Genomic DNA, 25714 nt, shown 5'->3' with positions numbered 1-25714 from the left:
TCTACCTTTCCAATCTACCTTTCCAATCTACCTTCCAATTGCCTTCCAACCTTTCCAATCTACATGAGATTGCCTTCCAATCTCTACGTGAGATTGCCTTCCAACCTTTCGCAAGAGACTAAAGACTTGGCTTTTTAAACAAGCCTTCCCGGACAGCTCATAACCCCCTCCAGTTCATATAACAATGTCTCTATATAGTACTGTAAATAATTATTAAATTTATTTATATTTCCCTTACAGTTCCTGTTACACCCCACTCTCCCCCTTTCTGCTCATTCCATGTTATTTACCCCTGTTTTTTGTAACTGCTTCCCCCCGTGCACAAGTTTAGTTATACTGTTCATTGCACCCCTTGTTCTATGTGAACCGGCATGATGTGACTTGTTCATGAATGCCGGTATATAAAAAAGCTAAATAAATAAATAAATAAAATCTAGTGAGCATGTGTTTGAGAAACAATATAAGGGAGTTTGTATGAGAATGAACATTGTGTTAGACAGCGAAAAAAGTTTGTGCATATCTCCCTCCCTTTACTAATCCATGACAATCTCAGGATGACTGGAATCTAAAGTTCCCAGATATGGAGAGCAGGGGATTTATTTTTGCTTTAATTTAGCTATTGGATGTTGCTTGCTTGTCTGCTAGTTTGAAATATTTTATTGATGTTTGGGAAATTAAAAAAAAAAGTTATGTTCGTAATCATTGGAAGTTCTTTTCATCAGCTGTTTTGAAATATTTACTCTTTTTATTAGTTTGGTTTTACTATTATGATTGATGCTTTAAATTTCTTGATGTTATTGTTTGATGTTTCGTGAGGTATTATATTTGTTTTTCCGTTCCATACAGTCTGGCTTGTTGCGGTTTCAGGTTCAGTTTTTGTCTGCATGTTTCCATTTATACTTTATTATCTCCTTATTTTCATTATGGTGAAGGTCTGTCTGTGTTCTACATGTATGACTGAGGTGAGGTATTCTGCTAGCGTGTAGCAGTGTTTCAAGGAGTGACTAGGTATGTACACATTTTTTTTCATTTGAGCAACAATTTTTTAAACCAACAATTTTTGAGCACCAACATTAATGTTCCATTTCTGTGTATAGTACAAAGAAAAATGTATGTGAACGATCATGTACAACCTGTAAGCAATGCTCAAAAATGTAAGAGCAATCACTCATATGCTCAGCTTAAAGGGCACCATGGCATGTAGTTTCTGTGCAGGGATCTAAAACAGCTTGGCTCATTCTGTTTTCTTAATAGCAGGTGTATTGGTGTTTTAGGGGCTGATGTAGTATTTTCAGTGTTGCCTTTTCATAGGTAGGGTTATTACTTTTAAGTGCTGGTAGTTAGTGCTGTTTTCATAGGGGAGGATTACTATATCGCAATTCAGTTTACGTAAAGCTTTCTGAAGGCCGAGCCCACACCCAACACCCATTACAATAAGCTGTAATACCATATGGTTGCGGGTGGCTTTTTTGCAGTTTTCTGGTTGGTGCCATAGTAGTGCAAGTTGTACGAGATATTTTTACCTTAGAAGACTGTACTTTGAATGCTCTTTTTCATATAAAATCTGTTATTATAAATTACCCTTGCACCAGCCCTGGCTCCATAAGAGAAAGCAGGATTCCCATCTGGAGCTGGGTTAGTGGCTCTCCCTCGTCTCGGCCAGGGCTTAAGTTTTTCTTTTTATAAACCCAGGAAAAACTGTGGATCACTTCTGGTCCCCTATCCCCTGGAGAAGGTAGGCAGAGTCAAGCCTGGGGAGCCATAAAAAGCAGCAGACTGTGTACCCTGCAGTCAATGGGAATGCACTGGAGTGGTGGGAGGGTGGTGGAGAAGCGGAGGCAAGCTACAGGCTCGGGAAGGGAGAGAGTGAGCCAGGAGGAAGAACCTGTGCATTGTTGGGGAGGCTTCTGTCTGAGGTGACTGGACTGAGCTGTGAGAGGAGCAGTTAAGCTAGGGAACATGCAGGTCTCAGAGTGGGACTGGAAACGAAGGAGGAGGAGGCTGCTGCAGAATGAGGAAGGGCTGGCAGCAAGCAAGAACTTTAAACTATGATGCGACAGTGCTGGGGTGGGAGCAATCACTGTGTGAGCACATAAGCAGCAGCACAACAGTAGCGTGTTAGAGAGAATGTGTGTATGTGTCATATACCTATACATACACTTTGTGTCAGGGGGAGAGTGCATATGTGGGTGACACACACCCACTCACACTCACTCTCAGTATGTGGGTTTATCTGTGTGTCTGAGAATAGAGAGTATGAGTCAGTGCATATAAAGTTTCTCAATCTATAAATCTGTTTGTGTGACTGAGCTCTGACACTGGCTGGCAGTGTAGTTGTCTCATTACTTTCACTAGTTCAAGAGCTGCTTGGTTGGTCAGACCAGGATATTGGTGTGCGTATGTTGACCGAATTGAATGGATGGAACAGTTTACTCACCGCTGGTCTAGAGTACGCTCTATTTCTTAGTTATTGAGGAAAAATGGAAATTTATTTTAGAGATATTTAGGCTTAATTTTGTCAGCTTCCAGAGTCAACTTGGCGTGCTTTAGGGAGCTGTTGACACAAGTGCTGCAGAGAAAGTGCACGAGGGAGTCAGATACCCTGTAGGTTGGTTTTGAAAAAAATTCCCCCCGGCTAATATTTTCCTGCAATCTGCCCCTGGATAGAGGGTAAAACATGCCTAAAGTGCGAGATTGATTTTAAATCCAAAAATCCAGTTTCTTCCTGCTCTTGGCCTTCTCATGCTAAACATGTTTTACTGTAATAGTTAAATAGTTACTAGATAATTATTTATCTTTTGCTCAACTAGATTGTAAGATTCATGGAGCAGCAGGCACTATCTTTTTAATGCATCTACACGGTGCTACATATGCCTAGTAGCACTACAAAAATTGTTAACTACTAGCAGTAGCAGTAGAAGTAGTAGTAGTAATAATGTGAGACTCATCCTGGAGATGGCTGCATGGTTGGTATCAACAACAAGGCTTTGGGTTCTTGGCTCATGGTCTGATATTCAATGAACAAAGTCTGCTGAGAAAAGATAGATCACCAATCTGAACCAGCATGGCACTTCCTATGTTCTTATGAGATCCTCTTAATATTTATAACAGGATAGAAGACAATGAAGCATCTAATTGTCTGATGACCTATTTAGCATTTTAAAACAAATGAAACATCACCAGTGCTAACAGTTATGCTCAATAATTATGCTTAACTATTATGGAAGTGATAACCAAGTTAATTTCCCAGGGAATACAGTTTTAGAAGCACATTGAACATGGAGGACATCATTCATGCATGTGATACAGTACCTCTGGGTTTATTTCAGCTTCTGGTTCACTAGTTAATCTGTACCTCTTTCCGTGTTGCAATAATTTTCGACAAACGGGAGGCTTGTCAATTTTTATGAATTTCTTGTCAGAATATTTGACTGCTTTTGTGACATCCTAAAATTAAAAAAAACTGATTTCAAATGACATTCATTTGTGTCCTAAATATATCAGTATATTGCATTTAGCAAGCATTAGAAAAAATAAAATTTCCAAAATATTTTTGTGCATGTGTGAGAAGTTGACAAAGATAGAGAGACATGGAGAGGCTGCGTTGGTGTTATGTCAGCAACAGTGAAAATGTTTGTGGGTGTGGGTGTGTGTGTGTGTGAGCATGTGTTGACAGGGATGTTGTCATTGTGTGGTGTGTGTGTGTGTGTGTGTGTATGAAACTGAGGATGTCTGTGTATGTGTGTGAGAATACGTATACGAGTTGAATGTGTGAATCAGAAAGGGAGTGTGTTTGTGTGAACGTGTGAGAGAAGATAGTGTACTTTTGTGAAATAGAGTATGATTGTTTATGAGAAAGGAAGTACATTTATGTGTGTTCTGTCTTTTTTCAGCCTGCATGCACAGCTTTCCATTGCTGGTCAATTTATATACATAACTTCCGCAACATTGGAAAGAATATGGTCTTTCATGGATTCATGTACAGGAATAGAAGTCATTTGATTGCATTTGATATAGTCACAACAAGCACCTATTTTCCAGTGCTATGGAACTTATGCACTAAGAGGTCAATATTTAAAGGGTTCTGTCTGGCTAACCTTTGGAATTAGCAGGAAAAAATCCAAGATTTGAATATTTCTCCCTGCAACTGGCTAAATATTGTCTGGGCAACTCACTACCTGCTCAAAATGTATCCAGATAAAAAGAGACGATGCTGGAGACATTCCCAGGATACAGTTTTACTTTGATCTTCAGCGTTGCCTGGACAAAGTTGAATACTCCGGGTCAAACCCCTGTCCCAGAGTTATCCAGATAATGTTATTCAGGCATATTCAGCGGAAACCTGATCCAGGTAAGTTCTGCTGAATATCCAGCTAAAGTTAGCGGTATAACTTTACCGGGATAACTTTCCCACTTGCTGGCTTACTCAATATGGACCTCATGATTTTTTAAGTTAGGCAGGTAAGCTGAAAAAGGACACGAATGGATATCAGCCTCAGCATAAGGATTTCTCCAGCACCAACTATAAAGAATGCTTAAAAACAAAGGAAACAATTTTAAGGCAAAAAGAAAAAAAAGTTTGCAAATCAAATCCATCAAGATATAATCCCAAGAAAAACAATATTCTGAAATACTGAAGAAAAAAAACCCTGTTTTTAACATGAAAAGTCTGAAACAAAATCTTTCAGACGTATTATGGCTCTCGTATGCAATAGCCTTCAAATGCAAGAAGTCTGATTACTGGCACCTTATTTTTTATGTTATAGAAGGTATAAAATTATAGCTATGTCAGCTCTATATGGTAATAGGATTTTTAAAGATAATATTTCTAGAAGAGAAAAGGACAAAGGAAATACAGATAGTTGCTTAAAAAGTTATGTTCTAACTTACCTTTATAAATGAATCGTTATTAATAGTGATATATACACGAAATGATAAGGATGGATAGACATCAATAACTTTATAAAGAAGGACAACTCCATGGTGCTGGACCGATTCTGACGTCTGCATGACTGGCCCCACGGGAGACAGTGATGTTACACGCCATTTGACGTGTGTTGATGAATACTCAACCGATGGTTCTATTTCTGGATCCCTTCCTTTAACGTGTAAAACTTTAAATGTAATGTCAAATTTGTTATCTGTAAAGACATATACAAGTGCAGTTCCAATAACTTCATGCCTTTCACAATGATTAGCAAGCAGTGTCCAACTGCAAATCTTGCTAGTACATACCATGCAAGCAAAGAGAATGTGGAAACTGAATGGATTTAAGAATGGCCGGATCACATTGGATGTCAAATATAGGGCCTCCCACAATCCACGTTTTTTTAAGATAATCAGCAAACTTGCTCCAGGACATAACAGAATATTTGATGTGAACTTTCTTCGACACTTCAAATATCAAACCAGTAATGGAACACTGGTAAATCCCTTCGCCGTCTATGATTAGCCTGCACAGAAACAGAGCACATCTTTTGAAAAGTTGCTGGTGAAACTTCAGTGCTCGTGAAAGCACTGGACTAAAAGCAGTGGCTGAAGTCACATGTACTGCACGCAGACCCTCACAAATCGTGCATATAAATTCTGATGTGCATATGCTATGCCAATCTCAGATCTCCTGTGGGCTATGATAGGCAAATGTCCATTAGGGATTAGGTTAAGAATAAGCACAATTCACTTAAGACTTTATGGGGGAATTTTGTCTGCTTTAGGACAAAATCTGCAGGTACATTTAATCCAAAACTTCTGCATCAAGGTCCAAAGAGAAGCTACAAGTGTACTTTAATTTTGAAACTTTTGTACCTGTGGACTTTTGCAGCTACAGGTGCAGCTATTTTCTATAGAAACTAATGAAAAATACTCTCTACAGCGCAGGAATGCCTGGCCTCAAAGCACGCATGCTGTGGAATAACACACATACTTTTAGCCATTCTGATATAGGGCAATTTTCAGACAGGCCAATTTATGCATGTAAATTGCTACTTACCCATGCAAATCACTATGAAAATTGCCCTCCCTGAGTGTAATGAACTCAGGTCTACAGAAGTGAGAAGATGCAGACAGGCGCCATCTCACTTCCCATTTGTATCATGTGTTTGTAGGTTGTACTTAGCTATTTAGAATTTTGTTCAAAAAGTGGTCAATTAAACAAAGGAAAAAACATACCTCAAAATCCAAAAACTGTGAAGGACATGAATACAATGGCATGTAGAAAAAAAGTATATATATATATTTTCATTATTCTTACACATAAATCCAGGAGCCCAAAAAAGGAAATCAAACAAGGCAAGGGAATTTTGTTCAGGGAAATGCAGGGAAAAAACTCTATGCTGTAAGTTGTACCTACAGAAACTGTCCTTTAGAAATTTTTCTGGGCATCAGCTTTTCCTTCTGGTTCTGTTGACATACAGAGACATAAAGTTACATTAACTCACTGATACACCAACAACATGCTTTTAAGATCATTCTAATGTTCTTTAGGGGATTAAAAAGCTTACATTTTGGGCCATGCAGTGTTCACAGAGAGTTTTGCCATAAAATCCTAAATGCAATGGAGAAAAGCAATTGTTCACTCATAGGAAAGTTACCTAACAATTGTAAATTTCATGTTGAATAGCTTGGAAAAAAAGCCATACCATACCAGATTCACAAGCCTGCTGTGGTGATATTCTACTCTCAGTTTCTTCTTTGGCTAGAAAAGGAAAGCTATGCATAACTTTATATGGACTGCAAGCTATGTCTTCATCAACAAAAAGTTCATGTTACCAAAAATGTTAATGCACTAACTTATTTCCATAAAAACCCCACAAAAAAGTGAGCAATGTTAAGATCAAAATCTAATGATTCTTAGTTTAGACATGAATATAGCAGACTCCTGTTTCTTTAGCTATATGAGCATCAGTTTTAAGAGAGTTACTGGAGGTGTCTACCTCCGTGAGATTCAAAAGAGAGGCACAGTTCAGGAAATGTGGAAAAAAGGATTTGCATCCACATAAAAGAAGGGGAGTAGCTTGCTTGTTACGGCGGTTACTACCCCAAACCAAAAATGCCTGATACTTCACTTTCAATGCATATCCAGTATAGCTCTCTGCTTCAACGGCAGGTGGAATGAAGAAAAGATGTTTTATATTCAGACATCTACTAACAAGGACTGAATTACATAGTCTGGGTAAAACAAATAAGCATGGTTGTAGCTTGCTTGTTACGGCAGTTACTACCCCAAATCAAGCCTGATACTTCACTTAGAATACATATCCAGCGCAGCACGCTGCTTCACGGCAGGGGAATGAAGAAAAGAGGATTTGTATTCAAACAACAAGGACTGAATTCACAGGCTGGATAAACAAGCGTGGGAGAAGCTGGCTTATTACAGAGGTTACTACCCCAAACCAATTAGCTGGATACTTCACTCAGATACAGCTCCAGCACTGCTATCTACAATGGTGGGGGTGGAAGGGAAATAGAACCAAAAAAGTAATTTAAAGGGACAAAAGTAACAAAGTATGGAAAAAAAAAGTGTGAAAGCTTGCTGGGCAGACTGGATGGACCATTTGGTCTTCTTCTGCCGTCATTTCTATGTTTCTATGATGCTTAAGGAAAGCATTTGCACTTCACGTGCCGCCAGCTGTAATGACTGACTCTGAATTCCAGTGAGGCTTTTTAGATTCAGATGAGCAATTCTGGTCAAAGTGCACTGATGTTTTGCTTGTTGTGGGGATATTTTTTTTACCAACAGTTTCCTTCTTGCTCCTTTGTACTCCCAAGTTCGACTGGATCCAGGGCTGCGATCTGGCACCGTGACCTGGAGATTTTTTTCTCCCCTTATGTTATATCCCCTCCAAACGTGTGCAGTCTCCTCATTACAGCGATTGTTCTGAGCCAGGGGCCTTGCACCAGAGCTCCATCCAGAACCTGAAATCATGGGCCTTGAATCTGCTTGCCGGGGGTCGCAGGTAAGCAACGACCAGAGCTCCCTCACATCCCCCCAGCATCCCAGGGGCTGCGAATACTGCCTTTGCAGCATCTCCAGCTGACCTGGGGCACAGACAACCCGAGTCAGAGACTGAAGTGGGAACCTTCAGCATGGCTGAGTGTAGCACTATTACTGATCCAGCGGGCTGGTCCCATATTGATGTTTTTAAAGTTGCCAGCATAAAGTATTGTTTTATTTGGAACAGGTAAAACTTTATGGCTCATGATCTTTTAAGCAGGTGTTTCAAGGAATATTACATATGGTCCATTTAAGTGTTCTTGAAATAGTTGGAAGAAAGCAAAATAATTTATAAAGTCAGATTTAAGCATGAATGCACAAATTATTTCAGAAAAGTACAAAATATTAGCTAAATGTTGGTTGTTTTTACTTAACTTAATTTAGTTTTTATTAAGCCTTATCCAGGGCAATTAATGATAAGATTGCTTCCATTTTTGATCTCCTAGGCTAGTGGTTCCCAAGCTTGTCTTCAGCGAACCCCTCCCACTCCCCTCCCCCCAGCCAGTTGGGCTTTCAGGATAGCCCCATTGAATATGCATGCAATACATTTGCATACCATGGAAGCAATGCATGCAAAATACAGACACTCTCATAGCCAAGTCTATCTGGCAGACTCCACGAGGGACCTGGAAGGATCATTAGTAATGGTATCTGTGTAGATCGTACCGTGATGACAGAATCAAACTAGCAGCTGGGTCTGTCTGGCAGGCTGCAAGCTCTGTAATTAACTCGAAATCCTACCAGAAACGTTGGCACTGATTGCCGAGTCTGTCTGGTAGGCTACTCAAGGAAACTAGGAGGTTGAATATTTGGCAAGGGCCACACTAGTATTGCTGGCTGTTTAGATTATTACATGGGGAAGCTGGGGGCTGGAGGGAACTAAGTGGGGATATTATTTATCTGTTTATTCATTTGTACAGCTTATAGATTGCCTTCCTCAACAGACCCAGATGTACAACAAAATAAAGAAAAATACATAAATCTTGTATGCTCTTCTACCCAAGATGGTGGCCTATGAGGAAAAAAAGAGCAAAAAGGCTGCCTTGGATAAGGAGAAATCTTTCAGGTGGGCACACTCTGGCTGGCAGCTGGGATGTATCCTTAGCAGCATATACAGAATAACTGGGAAGACTAGCTGGGCCAGATGCCTATTTTATCAACTTAATATAAATATGTACAAATTTCATATTCCCCCCTCCCATCCCCCTGCCCCATACTCCTCTTGCGTATTTGTTTTATACCTAAAATATTGTTATCCTCTTTTTATAATGTACTCCTTGCTCTTCCCAGTTTCCTTTGTTCCCTGTTTATTGTAAAGCACTGTTGCTACGTTCGGTGTTACCTGGAAACCGATATGATGTTTTCCTACGAACGTTGGTACACAAAACCCACAAATAAATAAATAAATAGATGCTCTTTTTTTTTTGTCTGCTGTCATCTACTTAAACGTAGCCTTGCTTATTAACAAGCATTATGAGACAAACGTGCCACCAGAATTTCACATTTATGTTTCCTTCCTGAGTTAAGGAGATTTGACTACTTGTGTTGCATTAAACACTTAGGGCCTGATTCACTTAGCTGGGTTTTTTTTTTAATGCCAGAGGCACAGAATTGGAGAAAAGGAGGAGCAAAAAAGGCCTTTATCTTGTTAACTTGCAAACAATGTATGCTGAAGAGCTTTTACCCCGAGCTCCATGCGTGTCACTGCTACCGATGTCAAGAGCAATGTTATAACTGGAAGAACTTGTTCTCTGAATAAAAGTAATGCGAAATTCAACACTTTGCACCTGGCAGATGTGCTTCAGAATTCGCATGAAACAGAATTTCTCGTTTTCATGCTACAGCTGCAGCAGTTAAAAAAGGAAACAAAATGTCAGGGACTATTCAGAAAGGAAATGGAGAGCAGAAGTGTGATCTATGGGGCGACCGCACCTCGAGTATCGTGTGCCAGTCTGGTCACCCCATCTCAAGAAAGATATAATGGACCAAGAAAAGCTGCAGAGAAGGGCAGCAAAAAATGATGGAGCAGCTCCCTTCTGAAGAAAGGCGAAACGTATTAGGGCTCTTCAGCTTGGAGAAGAGACGGTTGAGAGAGGACAGGACTGAGGTTTATAAAATCATGAGTGGTGGACCCTTTCAAATAGGACTCGCGCTAGAGGAAATTCCCTGAAACTAGCAGGTAGCAGATTTAAAACAAATTGGAGAATGTATTTTTCACTCAATGCACAATCAAGCTATGGAATTCGTTGCTGGTGGACACGGTCAGGGTATCTAGCATTGTAAGGAACTTGACTGTGATTAGTTTTATTTTCAGTCTTTTTTCAGTGTATACTCATTTTACCTATTGTTTGGATTTAATGATTAGACCTGTTTGTGCACCACCTTGGGCAATGGTTGTAAAGACAGTCAAGGATCCCTACACGTTCCACAAACAAGTGTAACACACCACCAAACATTCAGAGATCGGGCCTTTTCTACTGCAGGACCATCCTTATGGAATGCCATTCCCCCTGACCTCAGACAGGAACCTTGCTTATTAACATTCAGAAAAAGACTAAAGACATGGTTTTTTAGGCAAGCCTTTCCTGATCACAACTGACTCTCCTAACTTTCTCACTAGACAGACAACAACAACATCAACTTGTAAATTTCCTGTCAACACCATGTAAATAATTCCTCTCATTGTTACTGCCTAAATCATTGCTTCTACTCTTCTTCTTCTCCTAGTTCCAATTTCCCTTGTTTTATTGTAACTTACTTTTCTGCCTCTCAACACCTGTTTTTCGTTCAACGTTATCACTCCCCTTGTTTTATGTAAACCAGCATGATGTGATTTTATCATGAATGCCGGTATAAAAAAGCCCTAAATAAATAAATAAGGAATTTATTAATACATTTAAATTAAATAATAAACATGACATTTGCATTATTTAATATGCAAATGATGAAAATTGATGCAAATATGATGCAGAATTGCTAAAGAAAATCAGAATCTACACCTAAGCTACTGCTGGAAACTGGGGGCTGTGTTAAATAGGGAGAAGTCAAATGGATTGCATGCCTCCATTCTGCAAAATTCCCAAACTCACAGTTTTAAATATGGCATCATACATAAAATAGTACATCAAATATACATAAAGCATACAAAATTAATAACATTCAAGAACTCAGAAAAAATGTTACAACCCACTAAGCAAATGAAAAACCAAAGTAGCTTAATCAATACATTTGTACCAATTAAAATAGGATCACCCATCCCTTCAGAGACCACCCGATCCATTAAAACTTTAGCCATATCAAACAGTAGAACAATTTGGCAGCTGGCCAAATGGACAATATAGACAATATGAGTGACTCCTCTCTTCTACATTAACTCTGATATTCTCACCCAGATATATAGAAAGAGCCAATCTTTCCGTTTTCTTCTAAAACAAAAATAAATATTTTCCAGCCTAATCTCCTTTTCTGGAGAATTCCAAAGGTCAGGCATTCCTGCTGAAAAGGCTCTGGTTCCTAACCTCACTTTGTCTTGTGTTGGCTGCCATGGTGAGCTGCCCACCCACATCCACCTGGGCCCAGGTTTCCTGTGATTCCACTGCTACCTGGAAATCTCTCAGCAAGGACAGGATTTTGTGGTCCTTGCAGTGGCCTCATGGGAAACCGGGAGCCCCAGTATAGTGTACTATACTATACATTGATCTTTTGCAAACAGAATCTTAAAACCAACATCTGCTTACTGCATCTGAAACGTTTTGCATTACTCACCTGTAACAAATGAAGGTGCATCATCAGCTGATACCTCTTCAAACTCATCTATAAAAACAAACATTTAACACGTTATGCCAAACCAATGGTACCTAGCACATTTTTTTTTTTAAATCTGAATAAGAAACCAGTCCTTATAGGTTTTTTTTTTTTTTAGAGCTGAGATGAAAAAAGATGGGGCCAGCCATTTGGTTCGATCCATAATGCTGTGTACTGCGGCAAAGGACCAGCAGGGCTTGGATGTGCCATGGAAATGAAAAGCTTGAACTTTAGGAAGAAGTAAAGAAGGGCTGCGATTTCTCTAGTGACTCTAAATAGCCATGCTGAGGTCAATATAAAGGAAACTTCCCTCCAGCCTTCAAAGCTAGCAAGATCCCAGTGGCATGCAAAGATGTGTTTGGGGCGGTGGGGATTATGAAATGGGAAAAAAAAAAAACAGGGAGCAGGAGGTGAATAAGTATAAAGAATAAAAAGCAAGGAAAGAGTGCAGCAACTTGTCTATTCCAAACAAAGTGAAAATATAACTCATGACTTATAATTTAAACTATAAAATGTTGACAAAATAACTATTAATAGTGACCATAAAATAAAAAGATACAATGGTTCTAGTGCATTTTCGTAGAAGTCAAATATGCACCCACCACCACATCTCAACCTCCCCCACCTCCCTGTTGTGCACCACAAAAATATGCCCCAGTCTTTAAAAAAAACAATGTAAATTTCTAAAAGATTGGGCACTGCCAGTCCAGGCCTCCAGACCCCCCCTCCCCCCATTAAAAAATCTGAAATTTATCCCTTCTGCCCCCACCAAACATCTACTCCCCCCCCCCCACCCCCCCACACAGCCAGGCACCCTCCGGCCCCTCTTGTCCTGCCGGGATCGCTGTGTTATGTGATCCCGGCGAACGCTTCCAGCGTTACTTGGGGTCATAACGCTGGAAGCTTATCGTGCAGTATGGAAGTAGGATTCCAGCACTGAAACCCAAGTAATGCTGGAAGCAGACGCCGGGATTGTGAAGCAAAGGCATAAAATTAAGATTGTTTTTTTTTTACAGGGAGGGGTGGAGGGGGCTGGAGGCCCGGGGCCAGCAGTGCTCACCTTTTGGAAATTTACATTGTTTTTTAAGATTGAGGCACATTTTTGTGGCGAGCTGGAGGGAGGGGGTTGAGACATTGGGTGGGTGAGAGCATCGGGCTGGGAGGCCCATGACCTGGTGCTGTAAAAAAAATAAAAGGTTATGCAACTTACCCGGATATCTCAGAAGATGTCTCAGAAGATATCCGGGTAAGTAGCTAGAACCCCGGCCTCCCGAGCAGCTCTAAAGTTATGCGGCTAACTCAGCTGGATATACCTGATATTCGCCTAAGTTAACCGGACAACGGGACCCCTCCCCAGAACACCCCCAGAATGCCGCTTTTATATCTGGCTAAATTATAACCGGATTACAACATATCTGGCTATAATCCAGCCAGATAAGCGCCTGAATTTGCCACATAAGCAGCCATTTACAGGGTCATTTATCAATTTGCGATTTGCGGTTTATCGTGTGTGTTCCGGCATACGCACATTTCACATTAATATTACAGTGGGAGGAGTGTGGGCGGGATAAATGTAAAATAGGGCTGGTCAGCGCTTCCTGCGATCCCTTTCGCACATTATCACGAGTTTTTATCGCGGCAAAAACTACACCTTTTTTTTCTTGGCATTATGGGCAAAAAAATAATCACACGCAGCATCGCACAATGCGTTATTATCGTGATGTGTATCGCACGCAAAAAAAAAAACCTCCAAACATAACAGACACGCCTACCACGTCTTCCTGGACCAATAAAAATGCCTGTCTTTACCAGGTCAACTCTATTAAAGCCATTTTGTTTGTGTCAAATGTACATACATGATGCCTCACCAGGCTTGCCGCAGATGTGGAAGAAGAACAACGTGAACAACAGCCAAGGCCACTTCCAAGACGTCTCATGGAAATACAAGCACCACAGGCAGAGGCTGTGGTATTACCAGCTCAGGGCCTACTCCAGTGTCCGGCACGCAGGCAGCCGCAGCACTGGAGATACAGGGACAGTATATTTCCACCACGCACCCCCTTGCTGAGCATGACAGAGGATTCTGTGGTTCGCAGGTATCGCCTCAGCTCTCGAGCAATCTAGAAATTATATTGAAGATCTCCGAGGGGATCTGGATCCGGTCACCCAAAGGTCCCACCCTGTCCCCGGCGTCACCAAACTCTTGGCCGTCCTCCATTTCACGGCAAACGGCTCCTTCCAAACCACAGTAGGGGTCGTGGGGAGAATGTCCCAAACCACTTTCTCACGCTGTCTCGACCAGGTCATTGAAGCAGTCTTTGACTGCATTAATTGCTACATCAAATGTCTTCGCGACCGTTAGTGTTGTCAGTGCTATCGACTGCACTCACATAGCCATCATTCCATCCCATCAGGGGAGGAGACGCACTGCAACAGAAAGCGCTTCCACACTATCAAAGTCCAAGTGGTCTGAGATGCTGGATCCTGGACGTGGTGGCCAGGTACCCAGGAGCCATGCACGATTCCTTTATACTTAGGCAATCGGGCCTGTTTGACAATTTTGTGGCTGGCCTGCATGGTGATATTTGGCTTGTAGGTAAGACATCTTTTTTTGTAAGTTACATATCTGCCTAGGTGTATATGCATAATGGCACCAAAATGGGGGGTGGCTGTGGAGGAGGACACGATTGGTGGCCTGTCAAGTGCCTTGTATTCACGTATAGTGGCCATTGGCCCAGCCGATGCCTTGTTGTCCCAATGTTTCACAGGCTGCCAAAATGACTCAGGGCAAACAATGCATGTGACGTAAAAGTTGCTGAGGGAGGAAGCACTATACACTTAGCATGTTCTGAAAACATGTTGCATAGGTATGACCTCGCTTGCCAGGTAAGTGCTATTGTAATATTCGGAAGAAGCGAAAACTCAAGTATTCTCTCTCTCTCTGTCCTCGCAACAAGGAAGTTTATAGTGTCTTCTTAGCCAAAGGAAGTTCCAGTCAATTTAAGTATGCAACAATGGGATAGCTATGCATCACTAATATGTAACATGCAGTGCAGAGGTTCCCAAATTATGTGCCAAAGCACACTGCTGTACCACGAAATTTTTGCCAGAGAGTAGATGGGGGTGGGTCACAGCTGCCACTCTCAGTGAAAAGGCACTGATCTTTCTTTCCTCCCCCCCCCCCCCAATTTCCTGCGTGATCACCTCCAGTCTCCCACCAGCTGAAGGCGTCAGCGATCGGCACGCAGTTCTGACATCAGAAGGAAGCCGACAGAGGAGGAGGCGGCAGCAGCAGCAGGAAAGAAGCCCCGCCTGCCATCAATCAGGGGATGCAAGAATAAGTCAGGCTTATTTTAGAAAGCACCTAGATACGTGCGTAAAGCCTGCTGCGTGCACATTTGAAAAGGGGAGTTAGGCATGGTCTGAGTGGGGCGTGTGCATTTTGGGGCCTGTAGTATTTGCAGACCACTGCAAATACTACAGAACCCGGCTGCCAGAATACTTACTGGAAAAGGCAGAAGAGATCATATCACCCAAACACTGGCGGATTTACACTGGCTCCCAATAGAACAAAGAGTGCAATTCAAAACACTATGCACAGTTCATAAACTAATAAATGACGAAAATGCTGACTGGCTAAACACCGCACTTCGATTACATGTCCCTCAAAGGAATCTCAGGTCCGCCAATAAAGCACTACTAACCATACCCTCAGTAAAAACAGCAAAGTTAACCCAGGTTAGAGAGAGAGCACTATCATTGGCAGGACCATTATTATGGAACACATTACCACTTGAGCTAAGACTAATGAAAGATTTAAAACTCTTCAAAAAAGGCCTAAAAACATGGCTCTTCAAAAAAGCATTTCACAGTGAGGTCGCTGAAGAACCAACAAATACATTCAGCTGAAAGTCACCTATAAAAGCAGAGTTGTTTTTATTATTTTATGCACATATATGATTAGCCTGGCAATCATAAATAGCATCTCCAACCCACTTTTCAATTAGAGTATATTATTGAACAATGTAACCGTAAAATATTGGCACTGCTTGGATAACTTAGAAAACTATCAAACCTATTTCGTGCCTAAATGTAAACCGTTGTGATGGTGCATTACTAAACGACGGTATAGAAAAGTCTTTAAATAAATAAATAAATAAATAAATAAATAAATAAATGTATGTGCGCATAAATACTCCCACGCTGAGGTCCCCTGCCACTTAACTTTACTTCTGCTATGGATGACGTATAAGTTATAAAATAAAAGGACTGAGCCATTTCTGAGGGGTCGGGAGTAACTGGGGAGAGTGTAGGCTATTAAACCAGGGGGTTTGGAGACCTAGCTGTTAACTGGATGAACTGGTAAACTGGCAATGTCGTGGGCACGCGCCCACAAAAAAATCTGCTGCACATACGCGTGCGGCCGGGCTGTTTTATAACATGTGCGCACATATGCGTGCAAGTCATAAAATAGCTGCACCTCTGGGCATGCACTGACGAATATTTGCCAATGTGAGCCCAGGCACCAGTTTGAAAGTTACAGTCCCTCTGTTTTCAAACTACTTACTTGCGTGCGTTCTCAAAAATCAGTTCGCTGATACCTCTGCCAGTTCACCCAGTTCATCTCTAGTTCAATTAGACCCTCTAGCACTTCACCCTGACCCCCACCCAAAATCTGTAGACAACAGATGACCAGTTGACTTGTGCCACTCAATTAGCAGGCATAAAATGATATGAATAAGTTTCATCGTTTACATGTGTATATCTCTTAGCAACTTCTGCGCGTTCTTCTTTACCCCGCCCTGGGATGTCCTTAGACCGCCCCCTTTTTTGTGCCAGTAAAATGTACGTGCGAAACTGAAAATACATGCACGCTTTCGATGTTCATAAAATAGCATGTACACAAATGCACGCTACTTATGCATGGATGTGCTATTTTTCTACGTGGAACCCCTTTGAAAATTTACTCAAAAGGGGGTAACTTTCAAAAGCATTTTCGCAAATAAATGCAGTTCTGCATGTGTAAATGGGTTTTTGAAAATGACCCCAAGAGTTGTAAGCGTAAAAAGTAAACACGGATGAAATTTCACGTGTACTTACCTGCAATACTGCAAAGAAGCATTCCATGGGGGGGGCAGGAGACAGGGCGGGGAAATCATTTACGCGTACACTTTCAGTTTTCAAAGGTATTGCATAAATGTTCACATGAACGAAGGTGAACGGAGTCCTGATAATTTTCAAAGCGGACTTACATGCATAAGTCCCCCTTGGAAATTCCGTACACGCAAACTTCACTCCTAAGTGCACTATTATAAAGTTTGTGCTCAAAAACATCTAAATAAAAAACATGAAACCATGTAATACAAAGCCTACATAATAATGCAATACAAAATGACAACAATATAAATCAGAAATAACCTTTAAAGATAACTACCATTTCAGTCCTTGCAAAATTTATGGTCTGGCTTAAGGGCTTTCTTTTAAAAATAAACAAAAAAAAACAAACCAATACACCATTTTAACGGCTTTCTAAATTTATAATAATCATTCTCTAGCTGACAGGCCTGAGGCAATGAATTCCAGAGGGTAAGCGCTGCTCAAGAAAATGCTCTTTTTCATGTTCTGGCCAGATGAAACGCTTTGAGGAAAGGGACCCCCAAGCGGGCCTCAGGCACAGATCTCAAAGCAGAACATGGGGTGTAAGCTGGCAGGCAGGATTTTGAGTACTGAGGACACTTCAAGATCTTAAATGCCAAAACAAGCTATCTTCAACTCAGTTCACCAGGAGGCCAGCGTTGACCGATGCTTGGGTAATACGCTCCCGACACCCAGTCCCAGATACAGGGCCCGTGGTGGAATTCTGTACTGACACGAAATCAGAAACCTGCAATCATACAACAGTTCCCTGCAAATAATTTCAAGATACTCTTCTCCTAATAGTCAAAATGCAAATAAAATAATATATGCTTACTTGATTTTTCTGAATGTGTCTCCTCAGCATCTGGGGATATATAAAAATGTAACAATCAAATGTAATGTTTGAACATTTAGGGGTAGATATTCAAAGGAACGCACGCGGGCGTGCACATGGATGCGCCGATTTTATAGAAATGCGAGCGCCGGTAAGCGCATGTTATGCAATCCAATGGCCGCGCGAGCACACACGTGCAGGAGGCCCACAACTCGCACCCGGGGGAGGGGGGAATGTTGCGCGGCGACGGGAGTAGGGCTTCCCCAGCTCCCTCCTATTCCCCTACCTAACCTTCCTACCAGACCCCCAATCTCTTCCTAACTACTTACTTTTTTTTTGTGTTCAGTTACTTACTGCTCCTCGGGAGGAGAAGTAATCCCCGTGCGCCGGCGGCAGCCAGCCAGCGCGCACTTCTCCGGGACAGCATGGAATGGAGCTGTCCTGGCCCGCCCTGCCCCGCCCAGACCACGCCCCTGGCCCCGCCCCTTTGCAGCCCGCCCAAGGCCCAGCCACGCATGTAAACCCCCACTATTTTTTACGCGCATGGCTCCCTGAAAACTGTATATGAATCAATTCAGATTTCCGCATGATGCTGCTTGTCCCTCCCGACGCAGCCTCGGCGAAACACGGGTCGGTGTCGGGGGACCCTTTGAAGTACTTTTATGATAACAGTGGAGTTGCCGGAGATAAGAAATAAAAAGTCCTTTTGAACATTGGACTATGGGATTTACTTCTGCACTCGCTGCGGTGGAACTGTCAATATTGAGTGCAGCTTCTGCTCCGTTGGTGATTTGGCTTTGCCCTTTTAAAATCGGGCCATTACAGAGATTAGCGATGAGTACAGTGCACATAACCATGTGCGATTTTCTCTCACTGTTATGCAATCTCCTGAAATAATTTTGCTGTTCATCCTGTTTTCCTACTTTTCCAGCCAATTCTTTTACATATGGCATCTGCTGCCATATGAAAATTCCTGTTTCCACAATTGGTGTATTCTGAGTATTATTGCTAATTGCTGCCTTTGTTGTCTTTTTGCCTAAAAAGCAGAAAACCTGTGTGCCTGTTCAAAGATTTATATAATGCAAAGGGACTAAACTAAGCACATGGCAAGGTTTTCATGGGGATCCTTTGATATACAAAGACTAAAGTTTTCTGGAGGGATAGAACCTTGTTTTATCATTTTTCTAAGATTGTTAATTTTGTAAGCAGCCAAAAACTGAGGGCAATAGTGGAGGGAGGGCTCTGCCTTCAGATCCATGAAGCAGCAGAGCTACGTTTTGGTTTTAATTTCATGCCATTCAAGATTCTTTGCAAGTTGTGGCAATTTTTAATGGTATTTTCTCCCAGTTTACTTTTGTAGGAAAGCACCTTAGGGCTAAATCAATCTGTCTGTCCATCTGTCTGATGGTATTTATTTAGTTTTTTTTAATTAGTTTTTCATCCCGCAGAATGAACAATGCACTCCCAGCAGGTCAAAATCAAAGCATAAACACCACAATTGACAATCCACAGCAATATATAATAATAATACATAAGACAAATAAATCTAAATATACTTAGTAGCAGAATAAACAATGATGGAACAATTTATGTAATTAATTAATGTATTTATTTTGGAAAAAAAATCCTCTTGTGGTTGCAAAGAAAAATCAACATTCCCCCTTCAAACCCTTACTAACTATGAATAATTTCTACTTTATTCATTTCCCACTCACCATTTACAAAGTAACTAAATAAATTAAAAAATTATTTAAAAAATTAAAAGACAAACAAAAACCCACCTTACACATATTCCATTGGGACTTGTACGTGCATGTGGGTGGCTTTTAAAAATCTGGTGAACGCGCAAATGTCACTCGATTTTGGCACGCGCCTGGCTTTTAAATTCACCTTAAAGAGCGCAACTGCCAGCTTGGTCAACACCAAACAATAAAGTGATGTGTGAACAAAACAAGCAATTTTAAAAATGATACACGAATCAAAAGACAAACAGTGAAAACTAAACAGGATTAATACTGTCCCCATGCCTGGCACTAGAAACAAGGCAGGCAGCTGTCTTCATAATCAGGGAAGTGCTAGTTCAGATAATCTTTTGATTATTTTCAAAAAATTTATTTTGAAATGACTGGGGTGGAGCAAAGTGTTAAATACAGAAGATAATGGGACTATGATATCAAAAAGGTGTGGTTTTTCTCGGATAGTATCTAGTCAGAGGTTTTTCCACACATGACTGTCCCTAAAATATCTTTATATTGTGCTGGCGTTTTTGTTGTTGGATCATTAGTATTCACTAGCATTGAGGATTTTGTGCTATATGAAGATTCAAATATGCACATCTGTATTCATTTGGCCTATGCCTAAAAAGGGCTTGCTTGCTGAATCATGCACAACATAGAAATCCAGGTATGTCAGACCTTTTCAATATGCAGCACCACTGCTATAGCAGCATCTAGCACAGGGCTTCCCAAACCTTCAGTCAATAAGACTCCATTTAGTTCTTAAAAATTCATATGAGCCCAGAGAATGATGGAAACAAATTAGTAGGGGGCATAGTCCCCCTTTAATAGTCACTCTACTGTCACCCTCCCTGCACATCAGCTGATCTCCCCCTTTCTCCTGTCAATTCTTTCCTCTCTCTCAACTTCCACCCCTCTGGTTGATCCCATCTCACATCCCCCCTCCTCCCCTCCCCCTCCCCCCCCGGTTTCTCCCACTTCCCCAGTCCATCCCCTCTCTCTCGCACACCCTCCAGCTGATCTTCTCTCACCCACTAGCTCCTCTCTTACATCTCCCAGTTAACCTTCTGACATTCCCCCTCTCTCACCCTCCACAGCCAATCCCTCTCCACCTGATCCAACCTTCAAACCCCTCCTGCATCTGATCCCTCCTCCAAACACACCCCTGGCCAGGGACAGCAACAATATTTTCCTTTGGGCCGTGGGCCAAAGGTGGATGACAACTGGTGGGAAGAAGGGCAGGCTGATGACAGGGGAAACCTTGGGTTGTTTCAGTGGTTGGAAAGGAGTGAGCAGCAGCGGCAACCTCCAGTGGCCTAGGCGCACTCAGTCCACACTCATAGATGGTCCCAAACCTAACAATGATCTGCCGTGTCAATAGCATTAGTAATGAAAGTCAACACAGGGCCTGTAGGCTGGCGCAAACAAAGACCCTACAGCAGCCCTAATACTTCCTCATGCTGGGCTTTTATTTACTACAGAAACTCATGCAAGGTCCGAGAGTGTGCGTGTGCCATCTCACAGGCTCCACGCTGACTTCCACTGCTAAGGTTGCTGCTGGCACCTGAAGGACACAGTTGTTTGAGGCACTTTTGAATCCAGCTGATAGTTTTGTGACCCCTATTTGGAGTCCCAACCTACAGTATGGGAAGCCCTTGTCTAGTGTAATCCCCAGATCTCTTACTTAACCACCTGCTGAAACTTGCTTTCAATCGGTTAACATAAGACAAGCTGGTTTATCTTGCCTTCCCCTTCATTAGCAATGGTTACATGGAATAGACTTAGTTTTTGGGTACTTGCCAGGTTCTTATGGCCTGGATTGGCCACTGTTGGAAACAGGATGCTGGGCTTGATGGACCCTTGGTCTGACCCAGTATGGCATTTTCTTATGTTCTTGTGTTCTTATCCAGAATATTTTCCTTTTGGACACATTAAGCTGTACTTGTTATTAGCAAGCCAACACTCAAAATTCTGTGAAGCTGCCTCACAGCTATGGCCCAGAGGAAAGCAAAGCTACAGATCATTTGTGCAGAACAAAATAGGGTACGGTAACTGGGTTCGAAGTGGGGAGGGGAGCCTGAGTCTAGCACCAAAATTACCTCAGTCCACTAAACAATTTTTAAAAGAGTCAAAAGTTGAATTGTGCCAAAATAATCCATGCCTAAACATGGACCTCATATCTGTCCTTCTTTATTTGGTCCAATAAAAGGTCTCTATCATGACAATTAAATTACACATATGTGCTATGCCACACAGGGGTGCTGGGAAGAAAGACAGCACGGGATTATGAGAGAAGCCTGCAGAGCCTGATTGTTGTACGCTGGTTTACAGTATTAAAAAAGCGTTCCTGTTCTTCTAAGTCACCTTCAACCTCCTCTGTGAGTGAATAGCCAAGGCTAAGATGGCATCCAAAGATGGCGCAGTGTAAGGCGAATTTTAAAAGCCCCGCGCGCACCAAATCCGGAAGAAACGCGCAGAAGTGGGGCCAGCGCACCCCACACGGATTTTAAAAGGTGCCCACGTACTTTTAAAAAAGGGGCAGGGAATGGGTGTGGTCTGGATGTATGAATGAAAGCAGCGCACACGTGCATGCTAGAGTCCCCTGCTGCCTAACTTTACCTCTGCTATGGATGGCGTGTAAGCAATAAAATAAAAAACCTAGGCTAGTCAGCCAAGGGCTGGAGCTAACAGGGTAAAAGGGAGGCTATTTAACTAGGGGGGGGGAGGGGGTTAGGAAGTCCTATCCCTTACCTGGGCAAACTGGTAAAAATCCCACCACTTACGCGGTAGAGGAGGCATTTGCACATGCAGGTGCCCATATAAGACTGTGCACACATGTACGCGTGTACAGCCCATTTTATACCCTGCGTGTGTGTCATGAAATGGCAATGTCGCTGGGCACGAGCCGGTATACACTCGTGCACGTGCACACATGTACGCGCGTACAGCCCATTTTATACCCTGCGTGTGTGTCATGAAATGGCAATGTCGCTGGGCACGAGCCGGTATACACTCGTGCACGTGCACACATGTACGCGCGTACAGCCCATTTTATACCCTGCGTGCGTGTCATGAAATGGCAATGTCGCTGGGCACGAGCCGGTATACACTCGTGCATGTGCACACATGTACGCGTGTACAGCCCATTTTATACCCTGCGTGCGTGTCATGAAATGGCAATGTCGCTGGGCACGAGCCGGTATACACTCGTAAAAGGGTAAAAGGGAGGCTATTTAACTAGGGGGGGGAGGGGGTTAGGAAGTCCTATCCCTTACATAGAAACATAGAAATGACAGCAGAAGAAGACCAAATGGCCCATCCAGTCTGCCCAGCAAGCTTCCCTCATTTCTTCGTCCAATTGCCCTTACCTGGGCAAACTGGTAAAAATCCCACCACTTACGCGGTAGAGGAGGCATTTGCACATGCAGGTGCCCATATAAGACTGTGCACACATGTACGCGTGTACAGCCCATTTTATACCCTGCGTGTGTGTCATGAAATGGCAATGTCGCTGGGCACGAGCCGGTATACACACGTGCACGTGCACACATGTACGCGTGTACAGCCCATTTTATACCCTGCGTGCGTGTCATGAAATGGCAATGTCGCTGGGCACGAGCCGGTATACACTCGTGCACGTGCACACATGTACGCGTGTACAGCCCATTTTATACCCTGCGTGCGTGTCATGAAATGGCAATGTCGCTGGGCACGAGCCGGTATACACTCGTGCATGTGCACACATGTACGCGCGTACAGCCCATTTTATACCCTGCGTGTGTGTCATGAAATGGCAATGTCGCTGGGCACGAGCCGGTATACACTCGTGCATGTGCACACATGTACGCGCGTACAGCCCATTTTGTACCCTGCGTGTGTGTCATGAAATGGCAATGTCGCTGGGCACGAGCCGGTATACACTCGTGCATGTGCACACATGTACGCGCGTACAGCCCATTTTGTACCCTGCGTGTGTGTCATGAAATGGCAATGTCGCTGGGCACGAGCCGGTATACACACGTGCATGTGCACACATGTACGCGCGTACAGCCCATTTTATACCCTGCGTGTGTGTCATGAAATGGCAATGTCGCTGGGCACGAGCCGGTATACACTCGTGCATGTGCGCCCGTGCGGCTGTTTAAATGTTACTGTCCCTGAAATCACACAAATCCTTTTAAGGGTCCTGAGGCTGATGCACATCATCTTTGGATTGTTCTTATACTGCGCTTCCATGAAAGAAGCCACAACCTGTAATACAGCTATTCTTTTCTCCAGGCCAACACAGCTACAATTACATCTGTGCTGCATCAAGTGAGCCAGCACAAGAGGACTGAAATACAAAGGGATATAATGTTCCAGCTACTGACTAGGTACCATTTGGGATAACAATAAAGAGAAATTTGTGTTTGTAGTGGAGAAGGGAATGGAACTGTAAACTTTGCCTCCAGAAACCCAATTAGTTTCTTAAATTTATCAAATTTGTAACAGGTTTCCTAATGGGCACAAGAATTGTTTACTTCCATTAAAGTCGAACCAAAGATGCAGCATTAAGTCAGACAAATGAAGCCTATAAAATGTTTAGAATTATTACCTTGGGATTTATTCAAAGGTTCAAACCAACGCCCTCAAAGAAATAAGAAACCAAGAAAAGTCAGAGAAGAATGTTAATGAAGACTTACCCGATTCATTATCTGAGGAACTCCTGGAGCTTTTCTCTCCTTATGAAAAGAACATTGCATAAGCCATTTTCATAATAAGGCAAAAATATATGCAGTTAGTATACGCAGTGAAATGCGTAACTGTATCTGTGCCACGTTTCAACAATAGAAATGCTTTAGATTGTGCTTGTGTTTAATGTATATAAGACCAAAACAGTTACTAGTAGGTTTCAAATCTTTTTTCATAATAATTTATTCTTATTTGAGCCTCACCACAAAACCACTCAACGCATAGAACACCACAGAAAATAAACGTAACATATAAAATAAATATAATATAAATAATAACCTATTAAAATTCTATAAGCCTGTTAAAGCATAAAATGAATAATAAAACAGCAAATTTCAATACATCAGAGAGCGAGAGTATCTCGCTTAGGGACCTATTTACTAACCCATGGTAAAACAGCGCATTCTTGCTCTATTTTATTCAAGCTATTTCCCACAGGATTTACTAAATTGAAGTACCTTAGTACTGCAGTTTGGTAAATCCCACAGGAAATTTCCTTGCCTTGATGCAGTCAGGAAAATTGGTTTCCTGGGCTGTGGCGACGTACGATGGCAAACCTTCACCACCACCCTGGAGCTGCCACGTTAAAGAAGCCACGAGGCCCTCTAAAAAGCCTTCCCCGCCCCACTGTCCAAATTCCTTGGTGGCCTGAGGGAGTAAAATATTTATTTATTTATTTGGAAGCTTTTATATACCGATGAACATTGGGAACATCTCATCAGTTCACAGAGAACAAACAATTCAACTAACGAGCTTTACAGAGAACAGTGAACAATGAACAATACATATAAAGTTGAACATGGCAAGCGGACAATAACATAGGGGCGAATAGAACTGGGATACATTGGAGAGTTAGAACTGAAGAGTATACAGTACGTTTGGGATCAAGCAGGATATAAAATATCCTTTGTCCAAGGATATAAAATATATCTCCTTGGACAAAGATTCCCACCACCACTACCACGTAAATGTTTACAAATGTGCCTTTTATTAAGATCTACTCTGGGGACTCCAACCCCACCCTCCAGGTTGCCCCCTTACCCTCCCAAACCTCCCCCCAGCATATCCCATAATTGGCACTGAAGGAAAGAGGCAAACGTGATCCTCAATTGCTCCTGCTCCACTGATGGCAGAATACAAAATGGCGGGAGCCACGAGCGAGCCAGTGCCTTTTTATATTACAGCTTGGCAGGGTGGGAGGGACTGGGGATCACTCCCGCACCCTTTCTTCACCACTGAATATAGGGAAGGGCATCGAGGGGCAATCCCCAGGGGATAATTTTACAAAGGGGCAGGGATGAGGCTTAATAAAAGGCACCAGGACATGCACTTTACTCCCACAGAGAAGCAGGGAATTTGGAAGGGAGGGGGTGGAAGGCTTCTTACAGAGACTTGTCGCCCTTTTAAAGCACCTTAGCCTGGTGATGCGTGGAGGAATTTAACCTCGCTTCTTAGTCTAGTTAACTTTCCCAGAATAGC

At 42.3% G+C, this 25714-nt stretch overlaps 1 protein-coding gene and 1 long non-coding RNA gene across 2 annotated transcripts in view; one reads left to right on the top strand and one right to left on the bottom strand.

Moving 5' to 3' along the window:
• The window catches only part of CARD8 (caspase recruitment domain family member 8), a 97512-nt gene that overhangs the window by 31214 nt on the left and 40584 nt on the right, over positions 1–25714 (bottom strand). The window contains exons 7-15 of the mRNA XM_029617376.1: positions 24187–24225; positions 17769–17798; positions 11759–11806; positions 6644–6694; positions 6501–6544; positions 6350–6399; positions 5236–5453; positions 4891–5141; positions 3313–3447 (exon numbers count right to left, since the gene is read on the bottom strand). Of these exons, the coding sequence (XP_029473236.1) occupies positions 3313–3447; positions 4891–5141; positions 5236–5453; positions 6350–6399; positions 6501–6544; positions 6644–6694; positions 11759–11806; positions 17769–17798; positions 24187–24225 (866 nt within the window). The remainder of the gene's footprint in view (positions 1–3312; positions 3448–4890; positions 5142–5235; positions 5454–6349; positions 6400–6500; positions 6545–6643; positions 6695–11758; positions 11807–17768; positions 17799–24186; positions 24226–25714) is intronic.
• On the top strand, positions 7729–9412 carry LOC115099165. Its single transcript, XR_003858698.1, has 2 exons — positions 7729–7955; positions 8914–9412. It is a non-coding gene; the product is annotated as an uncharacterized LOC115099165 (long non-coding RNA).

Source organism: Rhinatrema bivittatum, chromosome 9, assembly GCF_901001135.1.
Source record: "Rhinatrema bivittatum chromosome 9, aRhiBiv1.1, whole genome shotgun sequence".
Lineage (NCBI taxonomy): Eukaryota > Metazoa > Chordata > Amphibia > Gymnophiona > Rhinatrematidae > Rhinatrema > Rhinatrema bivittatum.
Note: the sequence above shows the minus strand (reverse complement) of the source record. Positions and strands in the feature narration are given on the sequence as shown.